Source organism: Grammomys surdaster, unplaced genomic scaffold (genome assembly GCF_004785775.1).
Source record: "Grammomys surdaster isolate TR1022 unplaced genomic scaffold, NIH_TR_1.0 125704, whole genome shotgun sequence".
NCBI lineage: Eukaryota > Metazoa > Chordata > Mammalia > Rodentia > Muridae > Grammomys > Grammomys surdaster.
The window spans coordinates 2,157,203-2,177,503 of NW_021620539.1; the positions used below are offsets into that span (position 1 = coordinate 2,157,203).

Genomic DNA, 20,301 nt, shown 5'->3' on the forward strand with positions numbered 1-20,301 from the left:
AGTGTTGATAGTAACAGCGACAGTGACAGTGATAGGAAGAACTTCCTCTACCCGCTGTTTCTACCTCCTTCAACATACGCCCCTAGGGTCACTTTCCTCCTGTCTGTGCTCCTAAGGCTAAGTCTGAGTGCTCTGCACAGTAAACCCATCCCATTTCCTCATGCAAAGACGCAGTTATACCAGTTCCTCCCACTCTCAAGCACTGTGCCTCCTCTGCTAGATAATTTTCAACAACATACAAATGCGCTTTGTCTTCCTCAGCCTCTGGGTTGTTTCTGTTCATTTTCATAGAGGAGGCTCCCTGAAAGTTCTCTATTTCCAGCTCTGTTTCCTTACTCTTTTCAATGTAATCTTCTGAGAGTTCATCCATGAGTAACATACTTACATTTCTATCCTTCCTTCTCTTCCTCTCCAGTTGCTACTATGTCTGTCCCAACTATTGTTCCTGTATGTAGCTTTGACTAGCGCTGACCACTTGGGGGCTATCCTACCGGGGAGTCTCCCTTCCTTAGCAGCCACTGATCACTTGTAGCTCTTCATCCAGAGGTGGGACCTTGTAAAATTCCCTCCCTCCACACTGGCACGTCAACTGGTAGTATAATGCAGGTCTTGCTTAGGTAACAATATTGTTGAGATTTCATGGGTGCAGCTTATGATAGAAGATATAACATTTTTTAATACATATGCATATATTATTATTATTTGAGAGACAGATACCATGACGCACATGTGGAGGGCAGAGAACAGCTTGTGCAAGTTCACTCCCTCTACAGAGTGGGTTCCAGAGATCAAACTCAGGTCAAGCTTAGTTAGCAGCAAGTACTTTTCCATGCTGAGCAATATTACTGGCCCTCACATTCTCTCTTTCAAATATTGATTTATTTTTATTTTATGTGCCTAAGTGTTCTGCCTACATCAGAAAGTGTTCTCCTTTCTATTCAGCTTTGCATGATCTCTCTATCAAACTGCTTCTGATCAAGATCACCAATTATCTCCACATTGCTAATTCCAGGGCCAAGTGAGCTTTCATTCTATTCACCATTTACTCACCCTGTGCTTTCAACCCTTCTTAGCTTTGGTGACACCCCACTCTGTGGGGCCCCCCCACCGAGCAGTCTGTTTCAGAGTCTCTTAGGTCCCCCTACTCTGAAACTATAGTTTCATGTCTATCAGTCCCTGCTCTTTTGTAATTCCATCTGTTCTTGTGATTTCAATGTCACCTGTATGTTGATGAATCCAACATTTATATGAATCCTGGGAATTTTAGACTACTATATTAACTGGGCCATCTTTAGCAATGTTTAATGGCACTTCAGAGTTAATCTATCAAAACTGATATCCTTGTCTTCTTCCCAAACCCATTCTCCTCCCAGTTTTTTTCCTTTCTTCCTTTCGTCCTTCCTCTCTCCCTCCCTCCCTCCCTCCATTTTTCCTTCCCTCTTTCCTTCTCTCTCTCTCTTTCTCTCTCTCTCTCCTTCCTTCCTTCCTTCCTTCCTCCCTCCCTCCTCTCCTCCCTCCCTCCCTCCATCCCTCCTCTCTTTCCTTCCTTCCTTCCTTCCTTCCTTCCTTCCTTCCTTCCTTCCTTCCTTCCTTCCTTCCTTCCTTCCTTCCTTCTTTCTTTCTTTCTTTCTTTCTTTCTTTCTTTCTTTCTTTCTTTCTTTCTTTTTGGTTTTTCAAGACAGGGTTTCTCTGTGTAGTCCTGGCTGTCCTGGAACTCACTCTGTAGACCAGGCTGGCCTCGAGCTCAGAAATCTGCCTGCCTCTGCCTCCCAAGTGCTGGGATTAAAGGTGTGCGCCACCACTGCCTAGCATTCCTCCCAGTTTTCTTGTCTTAACAAAGGCAATCCTTTGGTTGAGATGTCCTTGATAACTTTCTAATAACCTTAGAAGTGAAGTTTGACTCCTTCCCTATTTCACATCTGATCTGTCCACAAATTCTGTTCCTTTGATCTTTAAAAACATAACCAAACTTTCATTCGTCACTTCTGCAGCTGTTATTGTTTAGGTAGATGTGTCTGGTTACTCCTTTGCCTGAATAAACTAATGTATGGTCTCTTGGCCAGTCTCCCTACAAGAAGCATCCTCCATCTCATTTGTGTTTCACATAGTCGTGATTATTTTAAAATTTGAGTGAGATCATGTCAAGCTTTGGCTCAAACCATCCAGTGGCTTTCTTAGTCATAATACACTTCAGAGTCATTGTTTATCTCTCATGATCTAGGCTTTTGATTTAGTTATTCAAATATTTAACTATTTAGAAACAGATTTTGATATACAATAACCAGATATATGATGATTCAAAGGTATACACCAGAATTTTCTAAGTAACTTAAAAAGTGAATATATGGAGCCAGGTGGGTTGAGTACACCTGTAATCTTGGCACTAAGATATCGAGGCAGGAGGATTATGCATTTGAAGTTGGCCTTGTCTGTACAGAGGGACCATGACTCACGACACCACAGTTCAAAATATACATGTCAGGCTAGCAGAATCAGGTTCTTCGGGGTGAGCACTAGGCATATAAATCTCCAAATTATTCTGCTGTAACTCTGTACTGGAGAACGATGATTTTATGGAATGGAACTATTCTGGTATTAGGCTTAAATATCCAGATTGCCATGAACTAGTTCTGTATCACTAAGCCTCTGATGAAAGAGATGCACTGTACATTTCTAAAGCATCTACTGGCTTCAAATAATGGTGATTATTATTATTATTATTATTTGGTTTTTCGAGACAGGGTTTCTCTGTGTAGCCCTGGCTGTCCTGGAACTCACTCTGTAGACCAGGCTAGCCTCGAACTCAGAAACCCATCTGCCTCTGCCTCCCAAGTGCTGGGATTAAAGGCATGCACCACCACTGCCCGGCTAATAATGGTGATTATTTTAACTCAATTGCTAAAAAGATGCTGTGAAATCCACTACACCTCACATATCACACTCTATAGAAGGCTCTGTATTTTGCTGTATTCACTTGTTTAGTTCTAAATCCTTTTGGCCAGGAAAACATTTAAGTACATGTGGTGCACTATAGATAGTCACACTGACATTAAGAAGATAAGGAACAGACTAAACCAAAGACAATAAGACAGAAAATGATAATAGCAAGTCACAGACGTTGAACCCTCGTTTTGGGAATGGAAGTTAGCACTGGGTACTGCAGTTAAAAGTCCTGCTATTTTGCTACATGGCATAAATAACTGATAGCACGTGGCTATGTCAGATCATCAAAATAAAAATGCAGGGGTATATGCGAATTACGGAGAACTGGAACACGGGTCAGTCCTGTTCCCCTTGTACATTTCTATTGAATAACAAATCACAATTACACATAGGTTCATTTAATTTAGGCACTTCAGTGCAACTTTTAAAGGGAAATAAATTCAAACCAGACAATAATACACATTAAAAAAAGAATGGATGCTAACAAGTTCAACTTAGTAACTGTGCCTATAAAGTCACCCCTAGAAAGAAAGGGCCAGGAGGAGTTCTTAGGAGAGAGTTGAAGAAAATGAGAGGTGGGAGAAATAGAGCAACCAAGAGATGCAGTGGGTGTCCTGGACATTTCAGTGGATGGGTTAAGGTCACTGTCGACTGCTCTCTTTCTCCTAACTTCTCATTTGCCTTCAGTCAGGGTCATTCCTCTGTGAAGTAGATCTTTCCTGTGTTCTGCGCCATCTCCTCCTCCCCCAACCTTCAGCCTCATAAAAGACTGGTTTATGATTTAAACCTGTTTCTTTTCCTAGCTGTCCAGTCACTCCATTTGTGTTTAGCCACTAACGAGAAATCACTCATCCACAGGTTAGTGCCTCCTCATTAAAACCCAATGTTTGTTTTTTCTTCCCACCTAATATCTCAGGTGTTTTATAGTGAAGTCCAGCACTATCTCTGTTCAAGCACTTCCCATGTCTGCTCAGGTAGTAGTTCATTCTTTTGGCTATGTCCTATTTTGATCAATCTTTCTCTGACCCTTCTTTTAGGAACTTCAATTATTTAAAAACAACCCCCCCCCATACAAAGTTTTCCTTGATTTCTCTTTTAAACTCATTGGCTCTCATCATTTAGGAGCTCCTCATTATCAAGTGCTTTCTGGTCAACTTCGGTTAGACAGTTCATAGAAACATCCCTTTGCCATGTTTAGAACTGAATTTCTTAGAATCTTCTTCTCTACCTATGATGGGACCCTTCGGGAGGAGTTATCCAGGAACTCAGGCCACCAGATCATCAGCATCTCGTAGCATCCCATTTTGCACACATAGCTCATGCTCCTTACAGCTATGACCTCATGAGCTAGTGCTGCCCTGCTGTGCTTTCTTCAGGGATGGGCGTGCCCAGGAGCAGCATGCAACTACTACGGCACTGAGCTATGGCTCACTCAACTGCTGAACTAACTTTTTTATTTTAGTAAATTCAAGTCTGTCACCACATGAAGCTAGTTGTTACCATACTGGGTGCCACCAGAGTACTCATTTCCTTACATTCTGGGTCCATTTATTCTGTGCAGTACATAAGAGGTGGTAACACCGTGATTAAGGACCACAGACTTCCAGGTCAGGCTATTTGGACTTGAATCGCAAGTCTATCCACCTGCTAGCAACACGACCTTGACAAGTCACATAGTGCCCCTGTGCCTCAACTGCCTCCTGTACTGAGCAGGGATGGGTACTACCACCACCCATGCCACAGAGCTGTTTTGTAAAGTCATCAATGAAGTCCTGTGTATACGGGTTCCTAGCCACAGCAAGCTCTGAAGAGATGGTAGCTGTCATTGCTACTGTCACTTTAAAGACCATGATATACAAACCTTATCCCTCCAAGTAAATCCACTCCATATCCCTAGTGAGGATAAAGGCTATATCTTTTTATTTTTCCCCAGTGCCTGCACATTGTTTCGTTACCCAAAGAGAAATTCAATAAGTATTGATTGTATGCAATGTACAAGTTAGAGAGTTAAAATCCCATTAAAGTGAACTAGAAATGACAAATCAATTTCCTTATTTATAATCTGCGGAAAGATTAAGCTCTAAGCATCTTGTTGTCATTATCAGGAGTAGCCATGTGCTTATCAGGCCATTCGATTTGAGGTAACAAAGTCAGAAACCAGGAATAAATGAAGAATGCCGCAAAATAAAACTCCCTCGTCAATTCAGTTGTGGGCGCTGCATGGAATAAATGGACCCCGAATGCTATATACTTACTGAGAAGATTCATTAATTTCACACCTTCCTCGTCTCTATTTTTAGTTGGCTCTTACGATAGCTAAAGTGAGCTAAACAGGGAACTGTTTCCAAGAGTTCTGAAGAGCAGGTATTTGGGAACCCATGTTAGTCCTAGAGACCTCCCTCTAGCAGGCTCAGTCACGCAGACACTGCGGCTGTACTCTAAACGGTGCTTCAGAAGTCAGTGTTCTCCTAAGACGTTCATCAGGCCTTTATACGCTTTAATCAATTTTCTACAGGGAACAACTGCTCATTCTATTATAACAGTCCTGATTTATGTTTCTATGACAACTTTAGATTATACTTTCAAAATGCCTGTTACTTACGTTACCACTCAGGAAACAGGTTCTTCTTGGAGAAGGAAGCCACAGATCAACAATGTGCAGAAATACAAGCCAGGCCTCTTTCAGCCCCACATGCCTTATTCTTAAATAACATAATTCAAGTCAGACTGGCTTCAAAGGTATCATCCAGCACCATACTGGTTCCAGTAAGGCCAGCCACACTACTATATATGCTCTGTCTACTATAGCTTTTATTCTGGTCTTCCTTTGAGCAGTTTCATGCTATCCAGAAGTCTTAGAACTATGTTACAGATTAAACAAAACAAAACCCCTAGGGTTCAGCATGACTTCAAGGGAACTCTTATCTTGGTAATCCCCAAAGTAGAGATGTTTCTCAGAGGATTGCTGTTACTTCAGTAGGTCAGAGCTTTGAGAATTAACTAGTTTGGCTGACGTGCTCTAGGACTTCCCCTAAAGCATTAACTGCAGAAATAATCAGCCCCCCTCCACATGAAGGGCCCTGCAGAGACAATGTCTGTTTTGGAAGCTCTGCTGCTAAGGACAGTGTTTTCTTCCTTGAATACACATGGGGGAGGGGCTTCGTTGAAACTCTCCCATTCTTGTTGCCTTATCCTTCCACCTCAATTATTTCCTCCCTCCAAGAATTTCCACTTTCCTTCTGGAGTCTGACCTTTTAATTACAAAATCCTGTTCCATCTCAGCTTCACTTTTCTGTGTCAACAATAACCATCTCTATCCTAAAGAAACGGCTCTATGCCCTCTTAGTTCTGAAGAAACGACTCTGTATGCCCGCTTAAGATTCTGAAGAAACGACTCTGTATGCCCTCTTGGATGCTGTTTATTCTGTGACACTCTTATTTCTGTATTGAAAATATGAATTGCTTATCCCCAAATCTACTTTGAGTTAATTACTCTACCATGACCATTTGTGTCCTTTGGAACCTGGACTGCTGTTTACACTCCCTTCTTTCTCTCTGTTCTTATCGACAGTCACTAACCCTTTTTTGTGAGCATCTAGGGTAGCCACTGAGCCTCTACAGTCATCTAGAAAACTGATTTAGCATCCCATTTATTTCTATGTAAATCATCTTAGATGTTTCTTAAATGTAGAATCCTGGGTGCCAGTTATATCTCTATATTAGAATATCCAGAGCAAGATCTATAAACCAAATTAAAGGACAAAATCTACCAGACTGACCATTAAAATAAAATTTGTCTACGTCCTACCTAACAGGAGACATATTAGAAAGACATAGCATTTAAACAGTTAAATGAAAGATGGAAAAAGATGCAATACAGAAACGCTAAAAATAGTTTAAACCATTTCAGGATCAGAGAATTTAAAATTCAAGGTACAAACACTGCCAGACAGAAAACAGACATATTACAGTAATAAAAAGGTTAAATCCAGGGACCAGTAAGACTCTCAGTGGGTAAAAGTGCTTGCTGCATAGGTCTGAACTTGAGTTCAACCCCCCTGAAATCCTTCAGGCAAAATAAACAATCTCAGGGGCTGGAGAGATGGCTCTACAGTTTCAATGAAATCCCTATCAAAATTCCAACTCAATTCTTCATAGAGTTAAAAAGAGCAATTTGCAAATCCATTTGGAATAACAGAAAACCCAGGATAGTGAAAACTATTCTCAACAATAAAAGAATTTCTGGGGAAATCACCATCCCTAACCTCAAGCTGTATTACAGAGCAATAGTGATGAAAACTACCTGGTATTGGTACAGAGACAGGCAGGTAGATCAATGGAATAGAATTGAAGACTCACACACTTATGGTCACTTGATCTTTGACAAAGGAGCTAAAACTGTCCAGTGGAAAAAAGACAGCCTTTTCAACAAATGGTGCTGGTTCAACTGGAGGTTAGCATGTGGAAGAATGCACATCGATCCGTTCTTATCTCCTTGTACAAATCGCTCAAGTCCAAGAGGATAAAGGACCTCCACATAAAACCAGATACACTGAAATTAATAGAAGAGAAAGTAGGGAAGAGCCTTGAACACATGAACACAGGGGAAGATTTCCTGAACCAATGGCTTATGCTCTAAGATCAAGAATTGACAAAGAATTGACAAAATTGACCTCATAAAATTGCAAAGCTTCTGTACAGCAAAGGACACTGTCAATAGGGCAAGACGACAACCAACAAATTGGGAAAAGATCTTTACCAATCCTACATCCGATAGAGGGCTAACATCCAATATATACAAAGAACTCAAGAAGCAGGACTCCAGAGAACCAAATAATCCTATTAAAAAATGGGATACAGAGCTAAACAAAGAATTCTCAACTGAGGAATATCAAACGGCCGAGAAGCACCTAAAGAAATGTTCAACATCCTTAGTCATCAGGGAAATGCAAATCAAAACAATCCTGAGATTCCACCTCATACCAGTCAGAATGGCTAAGATCAAAAACTCAGGTGGCAGCAGATGTTAGCAAAAATGTGGAGAAAGAGGAACACTCCTCCATTGTTGGTGGGATTGCAAGCTGATACAACCACTCTGGAAATCAGTCTGGTGGTTCCTCAGAAAACCGGACATAGTAGGACATAGTACTACCTGAGGACCAAGCTATACCACTCCTCGGCATATACCCAAAAGATACTCCAACATGTAATAAGGACACATGTTCCACTATGTTCATGGCAGCCTTATTTATAATAGTCAGAAGCTGGAAAGAATCTAGATGTCCTTCAACAGGGGAATGGGTACAAAAACTGTGGTACATTTACACAATGGAGTACTACTCAGCTATTAAGAAATGACTTCATGAAATTCTTAGGCAAATAGATGAAACTAGAAAATATCATCCTGAGTGAGGTAACCCAATCACAAAAGAGCACATGCACATATGGTATGCACTCACTGATAAGTGGATATTAGCCCAAAAGCTTGGAATACCCAAGATACAATTCACAGACCATATTAAGCTCTAGAAGAAGGAAGACCAAGGTGTGGATATTTTGGTCCTTCTTAAAAGGGGGAACAAAATACTCACAGGAGGAGATACAGAGACAAAATGTGGAGCAGAGACTGAAGGAAAGGCCATCCAGAGACTGCCCCACCTGAGGATCCATCCCATATACAGTTACCAAACTCAGACACTATTCTGGATGCTAAGAAGTGCTTGCTGACAGGAGCCTGATATAGCTGTCTCCTGAGAGGCTCTGCCAGAGCCTGACAAATACAGAGGGGATGCTTGAAGTCAACCATGGGACTGAGCATGGGGTCCCCAGTGGAGGAGTTAGAGAAAGGACTGAAGGAGCTGAAGGGGTTTGCAACCCCATAGGAGGAACAATTATCAACCAACCAGACCACCCAGAGCTCCTAGGGACTAAACCACCAGCCAAAGATACACATCGAGTGATCCATGGCTCAAGCCGCATATGTAGCAGAGGATAGTGCTGTCGGACATTAATGGGAGGAGAGGCCCTTGGTCCTGTGAAGGCTCGATGCCCTAGTGTAGGGGAATTTGAGGGCGGGGAGGTGGGAGTGAGTGGGTGGGAGGGGAAGCACCCTCATAGAAGCAGGGGGAGGGGAGATGAGATGGGGGTTTCCGAAGGGGAAATCTGGAAAGGGTATTAACATTTGAAATGCAAATAAAGAAAACATCCAATAAAAAACCTCAAAAAACAACAACAAAAATCCCAATCTCAAACTAGTATATAATATCAAAACAGGCAGAATTATACAACAACAGCAAAAGACAAATTGATATAAACAGTGGAAGATTTTAATATTTATTCCTTATAAATGATGAAGCAGATAAGAAAAAGCAATCCAGCAGAGATAATTAAACAAAACGCTTACTAAGCTTGATGTAACGGACAGAACACTGCACACAGTAATGATAGAGTACGCATGTGTGCTGTCTTTCTGCCTTAGAGATGAGCTACTTAACAAATAATTAACAAAACTGACCCTAAAACAAGATATAAGGAAATCTCAGTCAACTTTAAAGGATGGAATTATATAGTAGATATTCTCCGAGCACAGTGAATGTAAACTAGAAACCAGCAATTACAAGATCATCACCACTGTCAAATGTTTGGAAATTAGGAAGCACATTTCAAATAACAAATGAGCCAATCACAATGGAAATTAGACAATATTTTGAACTGAGTGATAACGAGGCAGCTGACACTTGTTTAGACAGACGTTTCAGTGCCTCCAAGCTCTGTAAGAAGCTTGAAAGAAATCAATGCAGCAACTCCTCATTTCAAGGAGGAGCTTGAAAAAGAGAGTAAATTAAATCTAAAGAGGTGTGAGCTCTACAGTGAAATTCAAAACAAACAGGGATAGAGAGAGATTGCTCGGCTGGTGACGTCCTTGATGGGCAAGCACGAGGGCCTGAGTTCCCTCTCCCAGCGCCTGTGTTTTCAAAGCTGGGTATGATAGCATGCACTCATATTCCCTGAGTAGGGTAGGCAGAGACTGATGGATTCCTGGGGCTTGCTGGCCAGACAGGCTTGCCCACTTGGTGAACTCCAGGCCAATGAGAGACCCTATCTCAAAAGACAAGATGGATGGTTCCTGAGGAATGACAGACACACAGGTTAACTTCTGGCTTCTACATGTGAGTGCTGATCTTCCCACACCTCCTTGCACAGGTGCCTACACACATGTGCACATATACCCCCACCCCCTACAAAACACAAAGCACACAAAGAAAACAAAACTGAAACTTGTCTTTGCTAGACCATGACAAAACTGATCAAGAAAATAAAACTCAGGCTGCCTTGCCTCTAACTCTGAGAACCTGATTCCCAGATCCCATATCCCAGGCAAGTGGTCCTCTGCCCTCCACATGTGTGCCATGCTACATATGCCCCCATATATAAATATACATTTAAAAAGCAAAGCTATCAACTACTTATACCAGAATAAAAAGAAGAAGAAGAAAAAGAGAAAATTCTCTATGTTATAGATACTAACTCTCCTATAGATTTTATAGGATTTGCAGTAGTGGTTGTATAATTATCTCATTGAAAGCAACTAAGGCAGAGAAACAATGTTTAGCAATTTGCTTGATATGAACAAATTCTTTTTCAGTCACAAATCTCCAAGATCGACAAGGGAAGAAATGTAATCATTTTCTCATTTTCCTTGCTGAACTTAAAAACTTCCCACACAGAATATCACTGGTTCAATTAGTTTCATTTGTAAAGTCAAATGATAAATAACATGAATCTTATAAAGCTCTTTGGAAGAACAGGTTAGCACAGTATCAAAACCCCACAAAGAAATTAGAAAAAGTCAAGTAATAGGCTAATACTTCTCATGAATTTAGGTGCGAATATCTGAAAAAACATCCTAGATAACTGATTCCTAGATACTAGAAAACTGTTCTAAACTAGTATGTCAAGATCAGCTTGGAGAGGACAGGGCTGAAGAAGTGGCTCAGGGGTTAAGAGCTCACTGGTTGCTATTCCAAAGGATCTGGATTTGGTTCTCAGTACCCACAGAGCTGATGACAGCAGGCTGTAACTCCAGTTCCTGATGCTTTGCCCTCTTCTGCCCTCTGAAGGCACTGAAACATGTGCTACATAGCTATAAAATATAGTGAAAACACCCTAGACAAATAAAAATAAATGAATAAAAGAACCTAAGAGATACACAGAGAACTACATGGACACACAGAGAGACAGAGACAGAGACAGACAGACAGATAGACAGATAGAAAAGCTTGGATTTAGTCCAAGATGGCAAAGTGTGTTTAATATATAAAATCAAGAAATAGAGTAAAGCAGGAAAAAAATGATTATCATGAAGACAGAATAAATAAAATTCAATAAACATTTAAGATACAAGCTCTCATCAATAAACTAGTACAGGAAACTTTTAAAATAATATATATGTACAAGAAATTCTACATCTGGGCTAGGATTTAACTCAGTGGTAAAGTGCTTTTTGGTATGCACAAAGCATACCAAACACCCTAATACCACAAATAATATATATAGATTCTGTGCTTAATGTGGTATACTGAAAACTTGCCCTGGGATTGGGAATGAAATACAGATAATTCTTACAGGCACACAAAATGTACTGGATTTTTGCCACTTTATTAAGACAGAGTGAAAGTGCATAAGACAAAAGGTGGTCTCATTAACCTACTTGGTAGGGACAGGATGAAAGATGGGCTAGGATAAAAGGAGGGGCAGAAAACTATGCCAAAGTTAAGCATGATGTAATTTTCTTCTCTCTTATAAATGATATAAGTTGGCCCCAGGAGGTATATTGATTAGTTTAAGGTAACTCTTTAAGTAGAAAGGCAATTGGTCCAGCATCTAAGTTTCTTTTTAATGTGCTGTGATCTTTCACAGGAAGGGAGTTAGTAAAGTCTAAAGAAAGTGTTGTCAGAACCTGTCACTGGGTCTCTCAAACCTAAACAAAATTGCATTTGAATTCATTGCTTAGAACCTGGTTTTCTCCCAGAGCCAAGAATGTAAGAACACAGTAAGCTAAAATGGTATAGTCCATTTCTACTCCAAACTCCAAACAATGCTATAAAAATATTTTTGAGAGGGAGGAAGGAAAGAGGGGGAGGGAGAACATAAACTAGTGAGAGAGAAAGACAAAGGAAGGGAAATGTCTAGATGCTGGAAATGAAGAAACATTGTGGAGCGGACATAGATACAGACAGTTTCAAGTGAGTGCCTGGAGTCTCACTGTTGTCCAGGAATAGCGGACTCATTTTCCAGCTTTTAAGGATGTGTGGGTGAGTGATATGGACTGGACTGCTATTTCCATCTTGAAATGGGAATCCTTGATGAGCTCCTCAGTCAGGGGAGAAGGAGGCTATAAGAACTGTCCCCAGAGGAGGGAATCCCATCAGGGATTGTGGGTGGGCTGCTGCAGAATAGATCAAAGATATGAAATGGAAGCCTCAGGCCTGGGTGTGGGAAGCCATGACACTCAGATGCCACAGACATGCTGAGGCAGAAATTCTGAGCGCCACTGAAATTGCTAAGGGCCCTGGCAGCAACAAAGACAAAACAAAACAAGGATCCTTGCACAAAAGAGCATACAAGGCTTCCATAAAGAGGAGTGTAGCTTCTTTTGTTTATTTGTTTTTTTTTTCTTTTTAGAAAAATGTGGACATAGAGCCGGAAAGATGGCTACTGGTTAAGAACACTGGGTATTCCTTCAGAGGACCTGGGTTCTCCTCTTAGAATCCACATATGGCAGCTCCATGGTAACTCCAGTCCCAGGGGATCTAGTATCCTCTTCTGGTCTCTGTAGGCACTGCACACATGTAGTATACAGACATACATTTGGGCAAACATTGATGCACATAAAAAAAAAAACTATAAAGGATAGAATATTTTCCAAGAATTACAAATCATACAAGATGTGTTTCTGTATAAAGTAGAATATCATATATAACAAATAGGATGTTTACTTCATCCTAAAAAACCCTGTAATCTAAAAGAAACTACAAAATGACTGTGAAAAATAAGTTGAATTTAATTTATATTACTTGAAAAACAAAGTGTATATATTAACATTATATTAGGCACAGTTGAGAGATGTTTAGTCAACTGGAAAGCAGATGTGAACACATATTCCAGAAGGCAATGAGAAAAAAAAAGAAAAAAAAAAGGATATATGGAGATGAAGTTCAAAGATAAAAACAACAAATCAACTAGAAAATCAATAGGAATGGGTGGAGGGAATGAAGACAAAGGGGAGGGGGAGGGAGAGAGATAGAGGAAAATAGACAGGAAAGGGCATCCTCTGAGGAACGAAGATATGAGTAGGACTTCTGAGTAGAAAGAAGACTGAGGTAGACCAAGCTGTAGGTTAGGTTAGCACTACTGCAAAACAGTAGACAAAAAAACCAACAACAAAACAACAAAACAACAACAACAACAACAAAAACAAACAAAAACAAAACAAAACAAACAACCAAAACCAAAAACCAAAAAACAACAACAGCAAAAGCCCAACCAACCAACCAACCAACCAACCAACCAACCAACCTCTTAAAAGTAGCTAGAGAAAAGAAATTCCCTTAAGAGGGGAATAATAACTAATTGAATAAAAAAATTTTAATCAACATGTTGGAGCCTACACCACAGCATCAAAGAACAGAGGAAAACAGCTATTACCATAACTACCATTTCTTCCTAGTTTGTTCCCATTTCTTTGTTTACTGTGTGACTTTGTGGGAATGCATGTGCCAGGGCATACATGTGGAGGCCAGAGGACAACTCACTGGAGTCAGTGCTTTGCTTCCACCATGTGAATTGGTGGGAATTGAACTTGTTTTTTTTGGCCTCGATGGCAAGGGTCTTGACCTGTTGAGTTGTTCTAACAAGGCCCTGCACTTGTTCTTAATTCAATGGTAAGAACACATGTCAACTGATGACAGACTTGCCCAGAATTAGACATTATGACTTAATTTAGTGGACACTGCACTGAGTACCTAACTGTGACACAGAACAGTCTACACAAGGCTTTTGCCTTTACATGGTATGACTACACCCAAGTTTGCAGTCTTAGAGTTACAGGTTTAGACAGAATTATTTATGGAAGATATTAACTTTATTATTTATGGAAGATATTAACATTATCACTCAAAATCTAGTGATTAAAATAAAAGCCCATGCAATCAGACAATTGGGCTCATGTGTTACATTAGCTTCTCATGAGTTGAATGAATTTGGTTGTTGTTTACTCCTCTATGACTGAGTTTCTGTGTTTGGATTTCACAGATTAAGAAAGATGAAGTAAGGAATGACAGTATTGACACACAGTAGGAGCTAAATCAATCCCAGTTATTAGTGTTAATTTTAATTAAGTCCTATAATTTAATCACGGGATTTGAAGGACTTATGTTTAGTATGACTAAGGAAAAACTAAACAAGAACACATACTCTGATATCCACTGAGCAGCCCACAGTCCATGACGGATTTCCTAATACTTGATTGTGGCATAGAAGATGGACGAGTGAAGATTTCCCAACACCTGTGAAGATACAAGGTCTCTAGTCAGCTGAATATGTAACCCGTAACCCCAAATGGGACATTTTATACCACCTCTTCTAAGCCAGGGAACATCTCACAAATTGTTTGAATACCTTCAGTGATAGGATCCATGATGCCATGGTACCATACTCAAAGGACTTTAGTGCCTACATAGAGGTCTTAAGAAAGCAGCTAACCACATGGTCCCAGGCTTAGCCTCTGGATGATGGTGATTCTACTCTCTTTTTTTCATCATGCTTTTTAATTTTGAAGCAGTGCTTCACCTCCTTTTAGATCTCTTGGGCTAGGCAATCTTTTCACTAACACTAAAGGGCGCCTCTTCAAGAGCTAGATGGAAAGGAAAGGGATGAGTCATGTATTTACATGTATAATGAGTCTTTTATTTACTGGTATGGAGTCACTCATTCATTGAACTGGCTGTTGTTAATTGTATCAAAAACCTAGGAAATCTCTTTGTATGTAATGTTATATATGAACCTATTATTCATATTTACATTTTATTATAAAAACTCTATTTCCAACAACTGAGAAAGTATAAAAGACAAACCTCACCTTAGACCACTATTGCCAGCCATATGACCATGTTGTTATTGTGATCATATACAAAGTGTACTTAAAAACAAAAAGAACCGCATGGGGCCCAGTGCTTGCCCTACAAGCATGAGAACCCGAGTTGTGTCCACAGAACTGACACACCAGCAGCCAGGCATAGAGGCATATGTCTGTAATGTCAGTGCTGGGGAGGCAGAGAGAGGCAATCCCTGATGTTTGCTGGCCTGATAGCCTTAGCCTAGGGGCTCCAGGTCAAGAGGAGAGCTTGTCTTAAAAAAGGAGGTTGGTGGCTGTAGTGGCTATTCTTGGTTGTCAACTTGACTATATCTGGAATGAACTACAATCCAGAATTAGAAGGCTCACCTGTGGTCCAGATCTTGAGGCTGGGAGATACAAGTTTCTGACCTGGATCTTGGCATGGAGATCTTGAGGCTAGTGGCTATGAATCCCAGGAGACTAAAGCAAGGAGATTTCTGAGTTCAAGGTCAGCCTGGGACAAAACAAGTCCTAGATCCGGGTATGTGGCACATACCTTTAATCTGGGCCACACCTTCTGCTGGAGACCTACATAAGGACATTAGAAGAAGAAGATTCTTTCTTCTTTGCCTGCTTGCCTTGTGGGACTGAGCAACTGTTAGATCCCTGGACTTCCATTCACAGTTGCTGCTGACCATTGTTGTGGAGTTGGACTGACTTCAGACTGTAAGTCACCAACACATTCCCTTACTATATAGAGACTACCCATAAGTTCTGTGTCTCTAGAGAACCCTGACTGATACAGTGGCAGAGGCAGGTGTATCTCTATTCATTCTAGGCCTGCCTTGTTTATACAGTGAGTTCTAGATCAGCCTGATATACACAGCCAGGCCTATGTTAGTCAGGACTACCTAGTGAGACCATGTCTTACCCCATACCCCACTCCCCAGGAACAGAGCTTGTGGTGGAAGAGCTGGACAGATGGTTCAGTGAGCATCTGTTGCTGTTGTACAATAGACTCAGGTCCAGTTTTCAGGTGGAAAGTAATTTAAAGTAAAATTCACAATGATATATATTACAATCTTTGCAAAATCAAGTTTCTTCCCATTCTTATGAATTTTCTAATGATGTGTTCTGCTCATTTAACTAATAATGGGTCTTGGTGTTATTAACTTATATGACCTTTTGTGTCATACTATACTATTGAGTATTGAATACAAGTTCTTGCAGGTGCTTGGCAGATGCTCTACTATGGAGAAACATCCCAGCCCTCTACAGCCTTTTTACATATTAAAGGATACTAAACATCTCACTTAATTGAAGCAAACATTTTCTCAGGTTTCCATTACAATCTTTAACATATAGACTGTAAGATTTTAAGGCACTCAAAATCAGTTCGTCATTATACTTAGTACTACATAGTGCCTTTCATCTACAGTCTTTAGAGTATAAAATATTATATATAATAGAGAAAAGTATAATAGAGTATGTTGATTTTTGTGTTTACATATAGGTTTATGTTGGAGGCAAACCTAGGGATTTAGTTCTCAGCTTGATACATGCTTGACCCCAAAGTTAGCTTAACTGTATTAGGATAAGCATCTCTAGGTAGTAGTATTAGGCTATTTAGCTGTCCATTAGTTCAATTTTTTGAGTGTGTAAGCCAAAATGAAATGGAGCTCTCAACCGTAAGAACAGATGACATACCAGGGAAGAGCAAGTTGTTAACTATTCATGTCCTTGAGAATTTTGAAAAGTTAGTAACCCTCACACCCACAGCTAAGTGTAGTCTTCATCCCTCAGCAAGGACACTTCACTTTCCAACAGACAGAAACCACTACAAAAAACTACAACCAATCAAAATGCAGAGTTGTGGAGCCCAGTCCCAGTGGCTACATCTACAAACACCCATACACCTAAGGTGTAGGGAACATTACAGAAGAGAGGGTGAAAAGACTCTAAGAGCCAGAGGAGCAGGGGTTTGCTGTGAAACTGTATCCCCTAGCAATACCCATGAAGCTACACCCATGAAGTCTTAACATGACTGCCCAAACACAACCTGACCAAGGATGACACCAACGACCACATCATACTGGGAAAAACCACACAAGGCCTCAATCTTACATAGAGAACTACAGACAACTGAGTAAAGCTAGGCGTGGGAGAGGTGGTCCTCCCCAGGGAAGAACTCACTAGTCGGTTGCCCAGTGCTAACAGTAAGACCTCAAAACATATATACAAGTAGCATTATATAGACTTAACAGATTATATATAAGAATATATATATGTAAGTGCATGTTTGCATGCAATAACAGTTAATAAAGAGACTATAAATTCGAAGGAAAGTGGGGAGAGGTAGAAGGTTTGGAGGAAAGAAAGTGTAGGGAGAAACGTTCTAACTAAATTGTAATGTCAAAAATAAACAAAGTACAAAAGAACAAAAGGGGTGAAATGTTAAAAGAATTTGGGGAAGTTAAGACTGCTTTCAGTCTTTAGAATTAAATAGGTCAGCTATTGAGGGCGTGTTTTCTCTACTTCTTATCACTCAGCAAAATGTACGGAGCACAAGAGGTCCTTCCCAGAAAAGCGTATCTGTAAAATGCATGGGCAGTGTACTTTCAAGTTCTTTTTTACTTTTTTAAATTTTTTTTGTTTTTGTTTTTTTTTCAAGACTGGGTTTCTCTGTGTAGCTCTGGCTGTCCTGGAACTCACTCTGTAGACCAGGCTGGCCTCGAACTCAGAAATCCACCTGCCTCTGCCTCCCAAGTGCTGGGATTAAAGGCGTGCGCCACCACTGTCCGGCTCATTCAAGTTCTTAAGAGGTGGAAATGGATAGAGAAGGATAATGAGGCAGGAGAAAGACCTCAATAGAAGTTATAAAACGTTCAAGGTATAAAAATTTTTTTAACAATAAAATTAAAACTGTGCTCAGCATTAAGCTGCTTCAGAGTGTGGCCCTTATCAAATTTCTTTATTCCGTGCGTCTCAAGATAGGTATTCAACTATTAGGTGGGAACAAGGAAGTTAAAGGGGAAACATGACTACCATCTACTATTTCATTGCATGCTACAGCTTACGAATGTGGGTTCGAACCAGTTCGCCTCATTTTTTATCATCTGTAGAATGGAGTTAAAAGTCTGGTTTTAGAATTAAAGGAGTTAATACATGTCAGTGTATTCTTAGTGTACATTTGACTTAATGAACACAGTTTCCTGAAGGCGTGATCTGACCAAATTCTGTTTGCTTAACAAGAGCAATAAAGGAATTAACAGTATACTCTAGGCTGGGGTCGCCTGGGAGACCAAGGTAACGAAATGGAAAGGCAGAGAAAGACCCGGGCTCTGCGCCCCCCACCTCCCGCCACGCCACCACGTCGACAAGAGAGCAAAGTCCTCTGGGAAGTGTAGTTTTAAGGTCTTGAAAGGGATTTCAGCCGTGGACCCAAGCGCTAGGAAGCTGGGGGTAAAACTGCGAAATGTGAGGGGTATCTGGAAGCTCGGGCGTGTCGGTAGTCCCAGACGTGGGTTAAGCGGCTCACCTGAGTCTCCCAACACCAGAACCTTCACCCGATCCAGGGACGCCATCTTGCCACGATTTCCTTGAGGTTGACGCCCGTTCCTGGATTCTCACCAATCGGAGCAGGGCTTGTGGGCAGGGCCTATCATCTCATTGGTCGGTCAGAGCGTGACTGATCGAAAGCTTCGCGGTGCGGATTAACGGGCGGTTTCCAAACTGGTCGCAGGAATTAGGCGTTCGTCCTTGTCTCGCAAGTGGCGTGGGCTAGCTGAAGCCGGTAGTTGAGGTGCTGAGGGCTGCTGTAGTGGGAGTGTTCGAGCATCCACTTGGGTAAACCTCGTTCCTCGGTCCTTGTTCCCGGTTTCTGACCCGGCGTGGCATATTTCATGGTTTCTCCTATCCGCCCCCCTCCTTATCTAGTCCCCTCTTCTCGGCCACCTCTTGCTTTGGTCCTCTTCTTAGTCTTCCAAAGAACCATTGCCCCGGAGCGGCCCGTGTGCGACCTCGGGTAGGACGGGCTTGGAGGCGTCGAGTGTGTCCCGGGAAGCCCCTGGGCACGTCTGAGGGACTGTGGGGTCTCGGGGTCTGGACACGTCTGAACACAGCTGGTGGAGGCCACCTCGGTCTGGAACTGTCTCCGTCGTGGGCTCCTTAAAGGACGACGGGATGGAGAGATCGTAAAATGCAGTAACAGAAAACTGTAGAGGCTCTGTAGACTCCACGTTCTTCTAGAACTTGGGAAGTAGTATTTTTAAAATAGTCTAACCGAAAGGGCTTCCTTCCTGCACCCACTTTGTTCTTTTATCCCTTATTTTTCATCCAGCATAGTTTTTTTTTTTCAGAAATCACAAGTTTAATCTAGTAACTACTTGCTTTAAGCAATTACAAGTTAAATTAAAAAAGAAAAAGGGATGGCTTATAGCTCTCATTATTGGGATGCAGGTGTGGAACAAGTGATTTGTGTGGAAGCTGGCAGGATGGATATGCTACAAGAACACGTGCCCAGAGGATGTATTGAAAGTTCGATTTAAGTGTCTGAGTAGCTTATGCTAGGCACTAGCATTGATGAACAAGATGAAGTCCCCAGCCTTACAGGTAGAAACTACAGATTTTGAGGAAATGTGAGGGAGAGCATTAGATGCCACTGTTGGGGATTTGGGAAGGCCAGGAAACATTACCCAAAGCCTAAGGACGGTAAGAGGAAGGTTTGGTCTTCCTTTTGAGTGGATATGACGATGACTTTGCTAAAAGCAGTGATTTGAACTTTTGATTCTCCCAGTTCCACACCAGGGGCACAGTAGTCCTTAAATGTTTTTACAATTAGAATCTAGGTCTGAACTGGGTAAGGAGAAGCCTGATTACTGTGAAGAGAAAATAATGAAGACCACTAACTACCATACCAGGAAGCCTCCATAAACAGAGAAGTTAGTTTCTTAAGTGTCACCTGCCACAGAGACTAGCTGATGTAGGAAAGTGGGCTCACTTTTGTCATTTACTTCCAATCTACAAGAGGAGTGTAGTGGGAAGTTGGGATTTATAGGCACCCAAGATTTTTAAATGTTGACAACCAATTCATAAAGTGTTGAAAACTCTCCGTATGGGCTGTCAGTTTCAGAACTTGATTTAAGGAGCTTTTTAAGAAATCCAGAGATTGTATACTCCTGACTCATCTTGACTGGGATGTGGTGAAGGACCAAAGGCCCTGGTCAAGTTAACATTTGAGAGTT

The 20,301-nt window shown here is 41.1% G+C and overlaps 2 protein-coding genes across 3 annotated transcripts in view; one reads left to right on the forward strand and one right to left on the reverse strand.

The window, feature by feature from the left end:
• Positions 1–18,652, reverse strand: part of Rabl3 (RAB, member of RAS oncogene family like 3) — a 34,767-nt gene extending 16,115 nt beyond the window's left edge. Inside the window, exons 1-2 of the mRNA XM_028788168.1 lie at positions 18,597–18,652; positions 14,419–14,510 (exon numbers count right to left, since the gene is read on the reverse strand). Coding sequence (XP_028644001.1) covers positions 14,419–14,510; positions 18,597–18,642 — 138 coding nt within the window. The 5' untranslated portion in view covers positions 18,643–18,652. The remainder of the gene's footprint in view (positions 1–14,418; positions 14,511–18,596) is intronic.
• Positions 18,653–18,779: 127 nt separating this feature from the next.
• Gtf2e1 (general transcription factor IIE subunit 1) overlaps positions 18,780–20,301 on the forward strand; it is a 31,881-nt gene continuing 30,359 nt past the window's right edge. Inside the window, exon 1 of one of the 2 annotated variants that reach the window (XM_028788164.1) lies at positions 18,780–18,904. The gene's annotated coding sequence lies outside the window, so the exon portion shown is untranslated. The remainder of the gene's footprint in view (positions 18,905–20,301) is intronic. The other variant, XM_028788163.1, reaches the window with a different exon arrangement.